General features: G+C 46.8%; 3 protein-coding genes across 3 annotated transcripts; 1 reads left to right on the top strand and 2 right to left on the bottom strand.

The window, feature by feature from the left end:
• Nucleotides 1-7,308: 7,308 nt before the first annotated feature.
• TREMEDRAFT_68170 (uncharacterized protein) lies at nt 7,309-8,440 on the bottom strand (the record flags this gene model as incomplete). The annotated part of the gene is made up of 7 exons (XM_007003638.1): nt 7,309-7,381; nt 7,429-7,539; nt 7,586-7,810; nt 7,894-8,025; nt 8,073-8,136; nt 8,183-8,303; nt 8,354-8,440. The coding sequence occupies 7 exons, from the start codon at nt 8,438-8,440 to the stop codon at nt 7,309-7,311; spliced, it is 813 nt and encodes a 270-aa protein (XP_007003700.1).
• Nucleotides 8,441-11,121: 2,681 nt separating this feature from the next.
• On the top strand, nt 11,122-13,717 carry TREMEDRAFT_43315 (uncharacterized protein; the record flags this gene model as incomplete). Its single annotated transcript, XM_007003302.1, has 6 exons — nt 11,122-11,658; nt 11,719-11,957; nt 12,225-12,540; nt 12,776-12,803; nt 12,981-13,156; nt 13,441-13,717. 6 exons carry the CDS (start codon nt 11,122-11,124, stop codon nt 13,639-13,641), a joined length of 1,497 nt encoding a protein of 498 aa, XP_007003364.1. The 3' UTR covers nt 13,642-13,717.
• Nucleotides 13,718-14,008: 291 nt separating this feature from the next.
• TREMEDRAFT_29353 (uncharacterized protein) lies at nt 14,009-16,509 on the bottom strand (the record flags this gene model as incomplete). The annotated part of the gene is made up of 4 exons (XM_007003233.1): nt 14,009-15,867; nt 15,961-16,044; nt 16,085-16,221; nt 16,298-16,509. 4 exons carry the CDS (start codon nt 16,507-16,509, stop codon nt 14,009-14,011), a joined length of 2,292 nt encoding a protein of 763 aa, XP_007003295.1.
• Nucleotides 16,510-16,662: the final 153 nt, after the last annotated feature.

The following is a 16,662-nucleotide window of genomic DNA, read 5'->3' on the forward strand; positions in this document are numbered from 1 at the left end:
CGCTTCGGCCCGTCGCCCCCGAGCCGATTCTAACGCCTCCATTGAGTAGTGTGTTTATATCTCTCTACTTGTAGCTATACTTCCTGTGTATGCATTCATTTCTGACCCAGTTTTGTTGATCTTGATCGAATTCTCACTTTCTTCTGGGGTCCCTCTTCCTCTTTTCCAAAAATTCACCAAAAACGGCCAACTCTTCTACATTTTCTCGTGGTTCCCAGTCATAGGCCGCATTTCCTGTGTATCCTAACCATTTTACCTTGAACTCTTCCTTTCCTCGTCGAATTCTGCTGTCCACGATTGCTTCCACATGGAATTCATCCTGGCCGTTAATTACTACAGGCGGTGGGGGTGGTATCTGTCGACCTGGTATCATATCATTAGGATATGGTTCCAACAGCGTGACATTGAAGACATTGTGCACTTTCATTGATGGAGGTAGATCTAATTCGAAAGCATTTTTTCCAACTTTCCTTATGATCTTGAAGGGGCCAATGTATTTTGCTTCTAGTTTTCGACTGGGTCGTTCCGTCGTAAGATACTTTGTACTTAGTAGTACCTGTTCTCCCTTTCTGAATTCTTCTGGTATGCTCTTGTGTCTCCTGTTGTAGTACTCTGCACTAATTTCATTCGCCATCCTGACCTGTTCTTGAACAGTCGCATGTAATTCTCCCATATCTCTCCATTTCCTCTCCAACTTGTTTGACTTTGATCGAATATCGTGCGAATGGATGTCGTAGTGTGGCACATAGCCGTAACAGGCTTCAAAGGGACACAGACCGTGGCTACTATGTGGCGAACAGTTATAAGCGAACTCAGCAATTGGTAGAAGTTGATCCCAATTGTCCATGTTGTAGTTTACATACATTCCGAGCAGGATTTCCATCTGTTGATTTACTCGCTCAGTTTGTCCATCTGTTTGAGGGTGATACGCAGTCGAGTATAAGTTTTTTATTCCCAGGAACTGACATATTTCCTTCCAAATTTCCGCTGTAAACTGAGTTCCCCTATCTGATACAATTGTTCGAGGTACTCCATGTTTTGAAAAGATCTCCTTGATGTAGATGTCGGCCACTTTGTTCGCTGTTAGTCCAGTTGTACATGGAATAAATCTAGCCATCTTGGTTAGTCGATCGACTATCACTAGTATCGCGTCAAACTCGGTCGATTTTGGTAGGGGTCCCACCATATCCATAGAGATATCTGTCCACGGGAGTGTGGGTACTGGTAAAGAGACTAGATGTCCATACGGTTGATGTCGATGAGTCTTATGTCGGTTACAGATCTCACATCCTTTTACGTACTTCGCAATATACTCGTCCAAATGTGGCCAGTAATAATCCTCTTTGACTAAGGTGATGGTTTTATCTCTTCCTGGGTGTCCTATTAATATCGAATCGTGTCTTGCTTTCATTACTTCTAATCTTGCTTGTCCTTCTGGTATGACTACTCTGTTTTTGTACAAGAGTAATCCGCTTTGTGTCCAAGATACTATTGGTGTCTCGTTGCTAATCTGTGTCTTCTGTGTGTCCTGTGTGCTCTGTGTGTCCTGTGTGCTCTGTGTGTCCTGTGTGCTATGTATCTGTGTCATTTGTAGTCCTAGTCGTCGTATGTTTGCTATGTCTTCTGAGTCTTTTAGTCCGTTCTTGATGAGTCCGAATAATGAGTCTTCTCGGATTGCTCCTCTTACTATGTGTCTTGGCCCTTTGTGTTCTGAGTCCATTGAATTCGATCCAACTTGTTCGTGTGTCGGTAGCAATTGTAGCCAGTTGCCTTTGTTTAGATCCGGGTCCTTGCTACTCCCTTTTCCCGGATGATAATCTCCTCGTCTTGTCAGAGCATCTGCTCCCCCATTTTTGCTACCTGGTCGGTAAGTGATCTCTATGTTGAAGTCTCCCAATATTTCCAACCATCTCATTTGTCTTCGATTTAGTTGTCGCTTGCTTTGGAAGTACTCTAAGTTCTTGTGATCTGTAATGATTTTTATAACATCACTACTGTTAGCCAAGTAGGGCCTCCAGGCGACCAGGCAGTCCACGATGGCTAGTAATTCTTTCTCTCCTACCGTGTAGTTTAGTTCACAGGGTGTCATTGCTCGAGACCAATACGCAACGGGGTGAAGTTCGGTGGTTCCCCTTATTGATGGGTGAGGGAATCTTTGAGACGCTATCGCACCTATCGCGCAGTCGGATCCATCGGTTTCGATCCAAGTCGGTCGGGTTCTATCAAAATGTCGAAGTACCGGTGCTGTGGTGAATGTTTTCTTTAGATCGTCAAAAGCCTTTTGGCATTCTTGTGTCCAGTTCCAAGCCTGATCCTTCCTGGTCAATCGTGTGAGAGGTCCCACAATATGCGAAAACCCCTTGATAAACCTCCGATAGAAATTTGCAAAGCCCAAGAACACTTGAGTATCCCGGACTGTCATGGGTTCTCCCCATTCTAGAATAGCTTTCACCTTTTCTTGATCCATTTCGATCCGTTCGTGTCCTATTACATACCCCAGGAACTTCACTTCATTTGAACTCCATTCGCATTTCCTCGGACTGACGACCAAATCGTTTTCAAGTAGTCGATCTAACACCTTTTGGACAATTATCTGATGGTTTTCGATCGTGTCGGAGTATACCGTGATGTCGTCGATATAAACTACTACCCCTTCGTCAAGTAGATCGTGAAACATGTCTTGTAGAAAGTTCTGAAAGGTGGCTGGTGCATTACACAACCCATCCCTTAGGACTGTGCTCTCGAAACTGCCGTATCTTGTTCGTAAGGCAGCTTTATGTTCATCTCCTTCCTTTATTCTGACTAACTGGTAAGCCCCTTTCAAATCGAGTTTAGTGAAGATCCTTCCTAATTGAAGTCGATCGAGTAGTGTCGAGATGAGTGGCATTGGGTATGAATCCTTGATGGTTACCTTGTTAAGTGCCCGGTAATCTGTAACTACTCGATAGGGAATGACTCCTTTCTTGGGGACCAGGAATACTGGGGACCCATAGGGCGATTTACTTCTTCGCAGATGTCCACTAGTCAGTCCATCATTGATCCACTGCTTCAGGAAAGCATCCCCATGCTCGTCCAGTTGGTAAATTGGTCCTGGTTTTAGTTCAGCCCCTGCTACTAATTCGATTTCGTGGTCACATTCTCTTCTTGGTGGTAGTCTTCTTGCTCTTTCTACCTTGAATAATTCGAGGTACTGGTGCCATTGTGTCGGTATGATTTGTCGCAGTTCCTCCTCACTCATTTCGTCCTCCCCTTTCTCCAGTGTTGCTCCTCTTATTAATCCTTCTTCTAATCTTGGGTATTTCCAACCAGTATCTTGTCCAATTCCGTCGAATTCGATCAGTCCCTTTCCACAATCGATCCTTGCCCTAAACTGTCTCAAGAAATCTAGTCCTACTAGTACTTCTGGTCCTTCGTATGCCATAACATCCAGTCGAGTTGCAATCCTGAGTCCTTTTCCTAGATCTAATTCTGCTTCTACATATTCGGTCACTAAGGTCGCGGTAGTTCCATCCAGGAACCTAATTTTTCGTGGTACCTGATATTGTTTCTTTGGGAATAGATGGTATAATGGACAGGCCGGCTGCACATACCTTCCTGTAGCCCCGGTATCGATTAACATTCCAATCTGTAGGGTATCTTTCTTTGTTTGTATTTTTATATATATTATGGCCGAGTCATTACTGAGATCTATTGGTATTTGAATTCTCTGCGATCCGGGCAGATCCTGGCCGCAAGTGGTCGCATCACTTAGGCCAGGTAGTCGTTTCCCTCTTCTTCAAAGGTCACCGCCATTCCTCGAACTAATGGCCCTTTGGATCCAGTTGTGATCGAGTTCGATCCACTAGGAATCGGTGAGTTATGCGGATTTGGGGATCCCCTAATACTGTTTCTCGTGTTTCCTCCATTCGGACAGTTGTTGGCATAATGTTCTGGACTTCTACATTTGAGACAACGTCGGTTCTCCCTCCTCCAAGTCATTTCGTTCTCGCTGAGACGTCCTCCGTGCTCTGTCCAAGTGACCGGAGGGTCATTTGGTAGACCATAATTCATCATCCCTGGTTTTCCACCAGGCAAGGGTCCTCTACCAGTCGATTGTGAGTGGCGTTCTACCGGGTTGGGCGGACTAGTATCCAATCGCATCGAATTCGATCGAGGGGGAAGCCAGGTCGTCTCATTTTTGCGTCTAGCAGCCCATCAATTCGCCGCAATCATCGTTTCAGCCATCCGTTGGTTCTCCTCAGTCCCTATCACATGTTGTTTGAAATAGATCCAGTCCGATTTGGTTCGAGGATCGGTGTTATTTACCACTACCACTTTCAGTAGCTCTTCCTTCAGGCCCTGTATGGCTGAGGCGATTTTCATGGCATCGGGTACCTTTCCAAGGTGTGTGGACCAAAGTTCAAAGTTGGCAAAATACTCGGCGGCCGTATCCGTCTGTCTTAACTCCTGCAATTTCCTCATAGCCGTTCCTGCCATGTTACTGTCTCCAAATTGAGTTCGTAAATGCTGGATGAATTTGTCGTAGCTCTCTAGCCATTCGGTCGAATTCCATATACTTGGATTGGTTATGGCCGGGGTTATAAGCATTTGAGGGGTGCCTCGAAGATACCCGTACATGAACAGGATCTTTCTGCGATCGGTGGCGTACTCTGCCCCTTTGAATTCGAAGTTCATGTGACATGCTGCAAGGAAGTTGTCCAATTCTCCTCGTTCTCCACTGAAGGTAGGTGGATCCGCACACCTGGTTCTTCCTGTTCGTTCGTTGTTGGTAAGTTTTGGCTCCAAACACGGCTTGTTTTCTTCGACTTCGATCAAACTTGCCCCTTTCGATGTGAGTATCTGTTGGTTCTGTCGGTCAGCTTTCATCGTAGCCAGTTCTTCCCTTAATGCATTTTGTTCCTTTTGTTGCATCGTCATAATGGCTAACAATTGTGACAACTGCTGCGATAATTCATTTAGCGGATCTGGGGTAGTGGTAGTAGACGTGAGATCATGTGAAATGGTACTTCTCGAAGAACTTGTTGGTATTTCTTCCTCTGGGACTAGCCCTTGTTTCAACTCCTCTTTTTCTGGTATCATTTTCCGCGCTTTCCCTCTGGTGAGCATACAGTACTCTCCGATTCGACCCAAGGTGCGTAAGGCTGATTCTTCAACTTGTAACGGTACTGGAAACACGACGACTAGGTCGCAGGTTGGGTCGAACTCGATGGAGGTCTCGTGGAAATCTAGGGGCTCTGGTGCTAATGGATCGTGTCTCCTCTGCAATCGATGTAGCCAAAGAATGATATTGAAGAATCAGCAAAGTTGGTACTTTGCTGATTGTACTATATACTGTCTACAGGTATCCGTGTCCTCCTCTCAGTTCCTACTGCAAGCGTCTATGTACATACTCGGACAGGTGAAAAACCGCTTTTGAGCAAACCCAGTGGGGAAATCTCGAAAAGGGAAAACCCGTCCCTACCTACTGCAGCACTGCCTCCAACTCCCGCTTTCCTCTGTCCTAATCCGTCGAACTCGATAGAGTCCTCTCGATTCGTTGTTACCCCGTAACACTAAGGCTCGTCGCACTCCCACTCACACAGAAGGCTAGTCTTCCTGACTTCCCTATATATACTCCAGCAGTGACAAGACGAGCGAGGAGGCCGGTCGGTCGAGCTGGTTGAGTGAACGAGTGAATGAGCAATGGGTAGATTATGCTTGCTGAATTCGCTTAGTCGGTTAAAGCACGGGTCTCATAATCAGTTGAAATCGAACGATATAGTAATACATAAAGACATGAACGAGCGAACAGAAGAAAAGTTTCAACGCGTTTAGCTTATCTGATCCCTCCAACAGTCTCAAGGTCTTCCCGGAGACGTTGTCCAGCGGTATGATTTGTACTGCCCTCCCCAGAGAGGCTGTGGAACTTCCCTCCACAGTAAGATAACATTGCACCTGCCGCCAAAGAATCAAGGATGTCCTTCTGCCCCTGTCGGTATAAATCAGCATCAGCAGATGAGAGTCTCCCATTAGAGATGGACACTTTTGTACTATATGTGTATCTTCCCAGCCTGACTCCAAGGTCCACTGCAAAGTCGTTGATGAGTCTGGGTATATGACTTTGTTTGACTTCAGGGTGCAACTGGGCATAGAGATGTGCCATAATGTGGGAAAGTCTGGGGTCATAATTGTTGATATCCGTAAGCAAATCTTGCCACCGTCTTGTATTTTGAGGCGCTGTCAGCTCAGCTGGAACGCTGCTGACAGAGGCCATTGGCTCCACTTCATCTGTTTTAGTAGTGAACGTAGAAGAAAGCAGTTCCGCTGGGCTTGATGAAGCAAGATTATGGGTGGGGGACACGGGCAAAGAATGCTCTTGAGGCGTTCCAGGCCCTGTGGTCCTGTTCAGAGTACTGTTCCGAGACCGAGCTTGAAGGACCGCCAATGGCTGCCCCGATAGGTAACGTTCCGGGTGAATCATCACTTCGGAACCATCGTTATTGTAAATGATATGATGTGGAAGGAATTCCTCAGGGTGAACAGATACGGTGAAGTCATCAGATCCCTGAGGGTAAGCTGTGCACTTGAAAGCCAGTCCTCACCTTAAGTATGATAAGACGTTCACTGGCTTCTCCAATTGCACTGGCTGCTTCGTTGCCGTCACGAGCTGGTGCCTCGTCATCAGATGCAGACGTAGACCACGGCGTGGTTGCTGTATTGGAGAAGTCGTTGTAGAAGCGGCCTCCGTGTTGTCTTCCTCATCTATCATGCTCTATTGCAATGATTGGTAAGGCAAATGTGGGGATGAGCGTGAGACAGAGATATCAATCAGCTTGACGACAGTCAGAAGTCAAGTATATGATGAGGTTGCAGGGTATTCATCATACTTGTATAAGATTTATGAATTTCAAATATGGTGGGAAAGGAGACTGATGCGTTCTACCCCGTCTTCACCCCATACGTAGGCGGACGAGCAGAGACATACGGTTTTGATTACCTAAAACGGCTAATCTGAGTTGAAGTCAGCGCGGGAAAGTAAATCTTGGCCTGAGGATTTCGATCGACGAGGACTTGACTTGCGAAATCGTGGGAAAGCTGTGCTAGATCCTCTCTTCAATTCTGTGTGTGACACTTTGTCTGAGGAGGAAACACGATATGGTGGGAAGATTGAGGCGATGCGGAGAAGTCAGCTTCCAATCGACATTTGAATGCGCAGTGGTCATGTAATGCCAATCGTCCGATATGGTTGTGAGCTCTGTCATGTCATCATATAAGAAAGTGTGATGTGATATGTCCGCTACTACCCGATAATGATGTTGACATGGCCCATCAAATCGCTTTCCGCCCTCCTGCTGCTTGCTTGTACCACATGGTCTGTAAACCCATATATGAAGTTATAGCACTGCGTAACATTAGCGAACAACTCTGCTCTTGACGATGAAGACGTACCCGAGTAATCCGATAGTCCCATCACTGAAGTTGGTATAACCCAACGCGGTCATTGGGATCCACACGTCCATCGAGTCCATGACGAGTTGAGAGAGCAGTGTCTGTCTTTGCCTTGTGGTCCATCAGCCAGAGCCTTTTGTATATAGGAACAACATACGCTAGCATAGCCCGACCTTTTGACCGACGTTCCTCTTCATCTCTCGCACGTTCTTCCGGCGTCCGTTCTGCTTTGCTCATATCTCTACGCGCCATCTCGTTCGACAGAGCGAAACGACGTGAGTCGGCTCGAAGTTTGACCATACTGGCGGTGGAAGATGCGAGGGAGAGGATCAGACCGGACAACCAGAATTTGAAAGCCATACGTTGATATTTGTCGATTTGGCTGATAACATAAGCACATCTCCCCGTCATATAGGACTTAGGACTGAGGATCTCAGAGAACAAAGATGGAGTACATGGACTGACATTTTATCGTATTTGAGCACCGAGATGCTGCCGAGATACGCCAACATATCTGCAAAGTAGAATGAAGCGTATGAAACATGACGTCCGATCTGAGTGACATGTGCCACCTGCCCTGATGTTTGCAGAGATCTTCTACGATGTCAATCATGAATATCTCAGTACCCAGAAAGATCACTCACATTGGACTTTGGGCGAGTTTCGCGGCGGATTGGAGAAAGTCTGCGGCACGAAAAAGACGCAGGGCTAGCTATGAGCGATAATTACCATGAAAGATGAATGAGAAGCTGACCTTTACGAGCCCTGGTCATACCCAATTTGAGACCCTCGAAGCGATCGGCGGTATCAGCATAACCCCGGCGAGTGAGGGACCATGCGATTAGGCGAGAGAGATATTGGATGAGTCGAAAAACCTGGTACGTGAGTCCGCAACCCCAATCGGTCTTTCCTAGAGAGGACTCACCTTATCTCTCCCATTGGTGGTAGCCAGTAGAGACAGCGCTTGACTGAGTTTAGGATGTAGGATTAGCTGCCCTGCTATAGATGACATGATAAGTTGATAGTAGTTGATAGTCAAGTGACGAGAGGAGGAAGAGAGAGCTGCGAGGGAAGGGAGGGTGCCCCACGTCGGCCGTCGGATATCGGAGATGGCTGAGCCGGTAAGTGACGTGGGATTTAAAGGCAGTGCGACGGGAGCAATTATATCAAAGTGGGGGGGAAGGGGGGAAGAGCCAATCGTCGTCGCTTCATGTGACATCTCTCTCACCCCATCCTTGACCTCGGGGCCACAATTGTAACCCTTATCATCGTGTACCTACTACTTTCCTCATGATCAACCCCTAGGTCTGGATGACAAGATTCAACCTCGCCATCGTTCAGGTCCCATCTACACAGATTCCCCATCAATTCGAAACGTAACGACCATTTCACTCCCATCATGTCTGTGTCCTCCGAGACAACCGTCATCTCTCCCTCTGCCCATGTTCATCATGCTTTATCTCGGACAAATTCACGTTCTCAAACCCAGCTTACCTCTCGGAACACGACGAATGGCCACGTCAGACGTACTTCCGGTCATGGACAAATCGTCCATCATGCAACTACCAAGAAACGCGTTCCATCGTATACCAATCTTGTTGCTCATGGTGCTCAGCGACGCTCATCCGACGGAGAGTCGGGGAGAAGGGCTGTGGTAGCCGGATTGACAATGCATGCTTTGGAAAGACCGTCAAACCCCCGAAAGAGCTCTAGTGATGTGAGCTTCTACTTTCTCAAAGCAGATGTACGAATTGGACTGACGACTAGCGATTGCCCGGAAAAGCTTCTCGATCTGACACTCACTTACCTAAATTGGCACGAACCTTGTCCGCCACATCGACCCATTCGATACATAGCTCAACATCAGGTCATGGTCAGGATGACAAGCGAAATCACAGCAAGGAGGATAGTGAAGTGCAACCCCGAGGGAAGGATGCTTCTATCGCAGGAAAAGCAGAGGAGGAAAGTTGGGAAGAGGAAGATGAAGAGGTCAAAGTTGGACCAGTTGGAAATGAGAAGCCCAGAACGATGACCGAAAAGCCTAGAGATGTCGCCAAACACGTCGCGCAGGTCAACGGACCTACCGGTTCGGTCGATTCTCCCATCGTACCAGTTACGCCTCACTCCTTACATGGCCATCAGCAGACCCGGCGCACAACAGGTTGGACCGGCAATGTCACAGTTCCCGATCCTTCTGTCATACCTCCTCCGCATCCATTCACTTTCCCCTCCCCCGATCCCGCGCCAGAGGTGATACTCAAGCATATCCCCAGTACGAAAGAGCTTACCCACGCTGCTGTCGAGTCCGAACGTCGTCGAGCTAGTAGCCGAGCCGAGACTCTCCGGAACGAAGCCCGAATGCCCGAGAGATCAAATTCGACCGAAGGTAGTGGACTACCTCACCCCGTTGATTCACGCGTAAAACCAGGGTCCACCGATTTCCCCTTTCCCTCCATGTCATCGGCTCCTTCATCTTCACAACCACCATCGGTCCTGGAGAAACGCTCGCGGGTCGCTTCTGATCGTCCTCTCCGACAGAAAATGTCAAACTCATCTCTACGTTCCATGCAGTCATTACGAGCTCCACCACATCCTCTGAACTCGCCTGTGAGTGCACGAGCCACTCAACCTACGGTTTCCACGTCTCGTCCTGGCAGCATGTTTGGATCCCCCAACAAAAACAAACAGGCCCAACCTTACGTCCAACCCGTACCACCTCCTGTGATTTATCCAACTGTGGTGCAGGGTGAAAGTTGGAATATTCCGGAAGATCGAGAAATGGAGCCGGGACCTTCGATGAATCGACGAGAATCAGTCGCTTCGATCTCGTCTACCAGGAGTCTGCGACAAATATTCACCGCTGCTCAAGACGACCGACAACGGCCTAGTCAACAAATTGCCACTTCACGTCGGCTCACGGCTCTGCAAGCTGCGGCAGCGGCGTCAAAGTGGCATACGACTAACGATCCGGCGTTGTATCATCAGTCATTGGGTTATCCATCGACGTTGGCAGATACAGCTCATCTGATCTCACGTTTTCTTCCGGTTAAGAAAAGCAAGCGCCCAGCGTGGGAGATACCGGCGGGAGCGGAGTCTTCCAAAATTGGCGTGCAGAACGGGGATTATCGAGAGGCACATGAATCGTTGGTGAGGACAATGCGTGAGCTAGGTATGGGAGGGGGAGGATCCAGTCGGAGGGTCAGCCGGAATCCGAGTCACATGTCATTGTTGTCAGATCATGGAGAGGGGGGAGGGGTACACGGGACATCAGGAGTGGGATCTGTCAAAGGGTTGGTGGTCGCCAGAGGAGGATGGAGGGGGAAGACGCCTTTCGAGTTGAGTGTGGAGAGATGTTTGGCTCAAAGACCACGGTATCCGGGTCAGGACAACATGCATTGATCTAGAAATGTCTTCGTGATACCCTCTTGCTGTCTTGCAGCCATGCAGCCAAGAGGTAGTACAAGTATAACAAGGTAGTCTATCAGGTTTCCACATATAGAGCGGAAGCAATTTGCCACCTCGGGTTGCAGCACCCAAACCTGCTCCATCCCATACCTACTGCAGTAAATTACCTTACTTACTCGTACTCTTCCTTCTTGTCGCGTCCTTCATCTGTCTTGGAGACTATTCGGACCCATTCCTACGTCCGATAGCCTCAGGTGATAGCAAAGCTCGGCAGCATCCGATAGGAAGATGTGGAAACGTAACATTACTCGACTTTCTACCTTCCGAACTCACGGCATTCCACCTTGCACCCGATGTCTCCGTTTACTTCCCTTTCCCTCATCCCCATCTCTTCTTCCCTCTCCCATTCCATCCTTACGATACGTATCTACCAACCCTCGTGAGTCTGATCGTCCGAGTACGTCCACCTCCAACAATTCTCAACTCACCCCAACGAGTCAACCCAAACCCAAGTCCAAACCTCCTTCTCACAAACCACCCAAAAGACGACTCGAAGCTGCCTCTCAACCTCTGCGAAATGCCCCTTCACATACCCGAGGCCCGGTATTACAATGTATAGCACATACGACTGCTGAAAGATATGACCTCGTCTCTCTCGGTCTCACCCTACGATCATTAGGTGTGAGATGGGATGAAGTGCCCGAGGGGGATAGAGAGAGGGCTGTCGTTATTGGTCCTTGGAAAGGTCGAGGAGGGGCAGAAAGATTAATCTCAGGAAAAGACGTCAGGGGAAGTAAGAACACATCAACTTTTCTGAAAGAGAAAGTCGGAGGAATCCTTTCTGTCTCTGAAAGAGATAAAGCCCGGACGGGAGGAGTTTCGGAGAGGATGGAATTGGAAGAAGAGCAAGAGGAGGAAAGAGATTTTGGTTTCGAATATGGGGAAAGAGGAGAGATTTGGGTTTTTGGTTCTGGTAGTTTTGTCACTTGGGGTTTGACAGAAGAGGAGGGTAGGGCGTTTTTGAGAGAGGTGATTAGACGGAAAGGGTCAGGAGTTGAAGTGGATAGATTAGAAGCGAAGGAATATGAAGTGGAAGAGGTTGATTTCGTTGTGGATCCTACTGCGTGAGTTACATCATGTCGTGCTCCTGATTGACCGCAATATCCATTCTCCAATCACCGTGTGGGAAGTTCGCTTTTCACGTAACTAATTCCGTCCATAATGCATGGCCTGCTTCTCACTCCTTATTTAACCTACTCTTCCTGTCACATACATCTCGTTCATCAGTTCCCTCCAGACCTGAGAATTTTGCTCCTCTCATATGAAATCATCTCTTGATATATCTATATAAGAGATATGGACAAGGACAGAGATCCAGACCTGACGAGCAGAACAACCCACATAATGGGCAACTTGATCCTTCTTGGTCGACCACCAGTCCTCTCCACATTTCCCCCGTCACCTTCCCTCTCCTCTCTACTTGCCCGATACACACTCTCCCTATCTCTCTCGCGCTCTTCTTCATTGTCTGTACTGGAGGACAGACTCGATACCCACATAGCGAGCGTCTCGACTCTGCCACGCGCGCTATCTGTCTCGGGTGCTCAGCCTCTGAGACGAAGAGAGGTGATTAGGAAACTGGGAGAGTTGATGACACTTCGGATGGCTGTCAATACTCGTGGTGGAGGGTTGGAGGAGACCCCGGAAGTGAGTTGTGATCTTGTTTTTCAATCATCCCTAAATTTATTTACCCTATTTCTGCCTACGCTGCTTGTCGATTTATCCCTATACCCTATGCTTCATATGACTCTCACTTGTCACTATCATTGCATCACGGTGCACTAAAACGATGCATGGCTGTCTTCTGTTTGTCTTCGCATGACAGCTCAAATTCAAATTGAGCCCGTCGAAGAATCTTTGTATGTCTAGAGCTGACAAGCAGTTTTATTGGTCAGAACCCGAGCTAGAAGGTGAGCATCACCAACCTCTTCCTGCCTTTCCCACCTTTCTCGGTGCTGCTGACAGACGTGGTGATTTTATAAAATGACCCCCAAGACCTGCAGTCAATGTCGATACAACGGTAATTAGAGGGGCTAGGAGTATATGACAGATAGTGGTCTGAGTATAAGAGGAGCATTAACCTTCAGCCTACTTTGACTCGATCGCTTCCGAATTTGAGATAAAAGAACGTATAGACGCGATCAATAAAAAGATAGATTATGCTCAAGAAGTACAATCAACACTGCGAGCTTTACTTACCGAAGCGTCGGCACATAGGATGGAAGTAATCATTATTCTTCTTATCGCTGTGGAAGTTGTCATTGTGAGCTTCATGTTCTTCCTTTCCCATTCCTCTTCCTTCCTCCTTCTCTAACTTTTCCTTACTCTCTTCCTTATCCTCCCTCTCTCCTCCCTTCATTCCGTCAGTGCCCTTCACCCTCCATTATTTCATTCATGCCTTTCTTCATTCCGTCAATGTCCCTCACCCTCCGTTATTTCATTCCTCCCTACTCTCCGAGTGAATCTCGCATTCATTCACTGCGACGGCATACCATCGAGTTGACAATGGCCAATGAACCCAGGTCAGAAAGCATGACTGACTCATAGGTCTTGATTCGTGAAGGTCCCGAATTATCACATAATATCCTTCAACCCATACTCCAGTCGATAAATAACTGGCGGTTCGGTTCTACCGAAGTTCAGTCGGAGATTTCCCCAAACTCGATACAAATGGATAGAGGAGATTATAGAGACACATCATTATCGTTGTCTCCTCCTGTGGGATCTGATCATACTCGGCTGGTTTGACGCTTCGTACTTTCTTTCCTCGTCGTACGGATCTAAGTGGTTTCAGAAGTCTAATATGTCATGCAAACACTCTTCATCACTTGGTGTTTTCACCTCGCAGATCCTGTAGCTCCCTGTGGACTAAATACTTGACTTTTTAGTAACTTTACACGATACCATCGTACCTCACACTTTATTTAGCTGGATCTTTGTGAGATGGGGGATCAAAGCAATTGCGCTGTGTCGGTGAAAAAGCAGATACTTGCATCAATCTATACAAACGATATGCCTGTACTGGATCTTTTTGTTTCCATCTTCCATCCACTCAAAGCTCCTCCCCCTCTGTGCTGTATGTGACGACTCTTGACCCCACCCACCGATTCCAACCCTACCACTCCATCTTCTTCACCCCTTTCCTCTGAGGAAGAGGAACGACCTTTCCTCCTTTCTTAGCATATCCTATCCCATCCAACCAAGGCCAAGTGTTTGATCTCTTTTCTTCAAAAGCTTCAATCGCATCCCTATGTTCCAACGTGAGACCAATATCATCCAAACCATTAAGTAAACAATGTCTCCTAAATGGATCTATACTAAATTGGATTTCCTCTCCATTAGGTCTTACGACAACTTGTTTCTCCAGATCCACCGTGATATCTTTTCCAGATTCAGCATCCTTATACAAAACATCCAAAGCTTCTTGAGAGAGTTCCAGTGGTAACATACCGTTTTTGAAACAATTATTCTTGAAAATATCTCCGAAAGAAGGTGCCATGACGCATCTTATACCGAAATCGTTTAAAGCCCAAGGAGCATGTTCACGAGAAGAACCACAACCGAAATTAGCACCTGTACAAACTAATAAAGAAGATTTATTGAATGGTTCTTTATTCAATACGAATTCCGGTATTATATCACCAGTTTTAACATCATATCGAAGTGGCCAGAATAAAGCTGATCCAAGTCCAGTACGAAGTAAAGTTTTCAAAAATTGTTTAGGTATGATTTTATCCGTATCGATATTGGCTTCCCACATTGGTGCACATATTCCTTTTACGATATTGAATTTGGGTAAACCTGCCGAAGCTGCATTGGCGACTTTGACTGGAGTTTGTTCATTTTCTGATATTTCGGTAGGTTGAGCATCTGGTGCTGCTACAGCGAGAGGTGAAAGATAATCGAAATATGAAGTAATTTTTAATCCACCATCTTCTGAAATATGACTTCCCATAAGTTTTCTGACATCTGTAAGATATCCAGTCAAAGCTGCCGCAGCTACCATGGCAGGTGACATTAAATGAGTTCTACCTCCTGCTCCTTGGCGTCCTTCGAAATTACGATTTGAAGTTGAAGCACAACGTTCTTGAGGTTTTAATTGATCAGGGTTCATTCCTAAACACATTGAACATCCAGCTTCTCTCCAATCAAATCCTGCTTTTTTGAAGATAACATCTAATCCTTCTCCTTCAGCTTGTTGTTTGACCAATCCAGAACCAGGAACGACCATTGCGTAAACGTGTTCAGAGACATGTGTTGGACCACCGTTTTTTTCAGAAGCTATAATGACTTTTGCTGCGGAACGAAGATCTTCAATTCGACCATTTGTACAGGATCCAAGGAAAGCTTTATCAATCTTAACTTGTTCCATTGGAGTACCAGGAGTTAAACCCATATATTCGAGAGAACGAATAGCGTTACCACGTTTGTTAGATGCCATATCTTCTGGATTCGGTACGACACCAGCGATAGGAACGACATCTTGAGGACTTGTACCCCAAGTAACGGTAGGAATAATATCTTCAGATCGAATTTCAACCTCTATATCGTATTTCGCGCCTGGATCCGTTTTTAAAGTTCTCCAATACGCCTCTGCCATATCCCATTCTTCTCCTTCTCGAGGACTCAGAGGTCGTCCTTTGAGATATTCAAAGGTTATATCATCAGGAGCTATCATTCCTGCTCGAGCACCGCCTTCAATGGCCATGTTACAAATGGACATACGAGCTTCCATACTGAGTGCACGGATAGTAGAACCGGAAAATTCGATAACACATCCTGTTCCACCGGCTGTACCGATGACACCGATGATATGAAGGACGATATCTTTAGAGTTGACACCTTCGGCTAAGGGACCATCGACGGAGATTCGCATGTTCTTTGATTTGGCTTGAGGAAGACATTGAGTAGCAAGGACATGTTCGACTTCAGAAGTACCGATACCGAAAGCCAGAGCGCCGAATGCGCCGTGGGCTGAATATAAGCGTGTATCCCGTCCTCGAAGCTGAACACAAGGGGGGTGGAGGTGGAGGTGAAAGTGAGGGTGCTGGAAAGAAAAATACTCACTGGATGTATGAGAATCACCACAAACGACAGTGGTTCCTGGAAGAGTAAACCCCTGTTCAGGTCCAATGATATGAACGATTCCTTCTCATCAGCAAATCCCCAAACATTCAGTCACATGACTAACCTTGTCGTTTATCATCCATACCAAAATAAGTCAAACCAAATTCTTTCACATGCTCTTCCAGGGCAGCGCACTGCGCCCTACTATCAGGTTCAGAGATGAAAGTCGAAATAGATTTGAAGTTTTTTCTAGTGATGGTTCTACCCTTCAGCTCATATTTCACCGCAGCATGGGGATCATGTGACACGTCAGGAAGAATAGAGAAAAATCACTCACGGAATGTTATGGTCGACAGTTGCCAGAGTACAATCGGTCCTACGAACTTTACGTCCAGCATTTCTCAATCCTTCGAAAGCTTGAGGAGAGGTGACTTCATGCACAAGATGACGGTCGATATACAAGAGGGTGTCACCTTCACCAGAGTAAACGACATGGTCGTCGAATACTTTGTCGTATAGGGTTCGGGGTTGGACTGTCGGTGCAGGCATTTTTTTAGAGTTTTTGTGGGCAGTACTAGAATGAGATTTCTGTTCGAAAAGACTCCCAAGAGCAAGAATTTGTAGTGTTGCGAAGAAGAAGGGTTGAAGGGTTGTAAGATATGGTCGAGTCGGTCGAACAGACCTCTTTATGAGGGGGAGACA

Source organism: Tremella mesenterica (assembly GCF_000271645.1).
Source record: "Tremella mesenterica DSM 1558 unplaced genomic scaffold TREMEscaffold_3, whole genome shotgun sequence".
Lineage (NCBI taxonomy): Eukaryota > Fungi > Basidiomycota > Tremellomycetes > Tremellales > Tremellaceae > Tremella > Tremella mesenterica.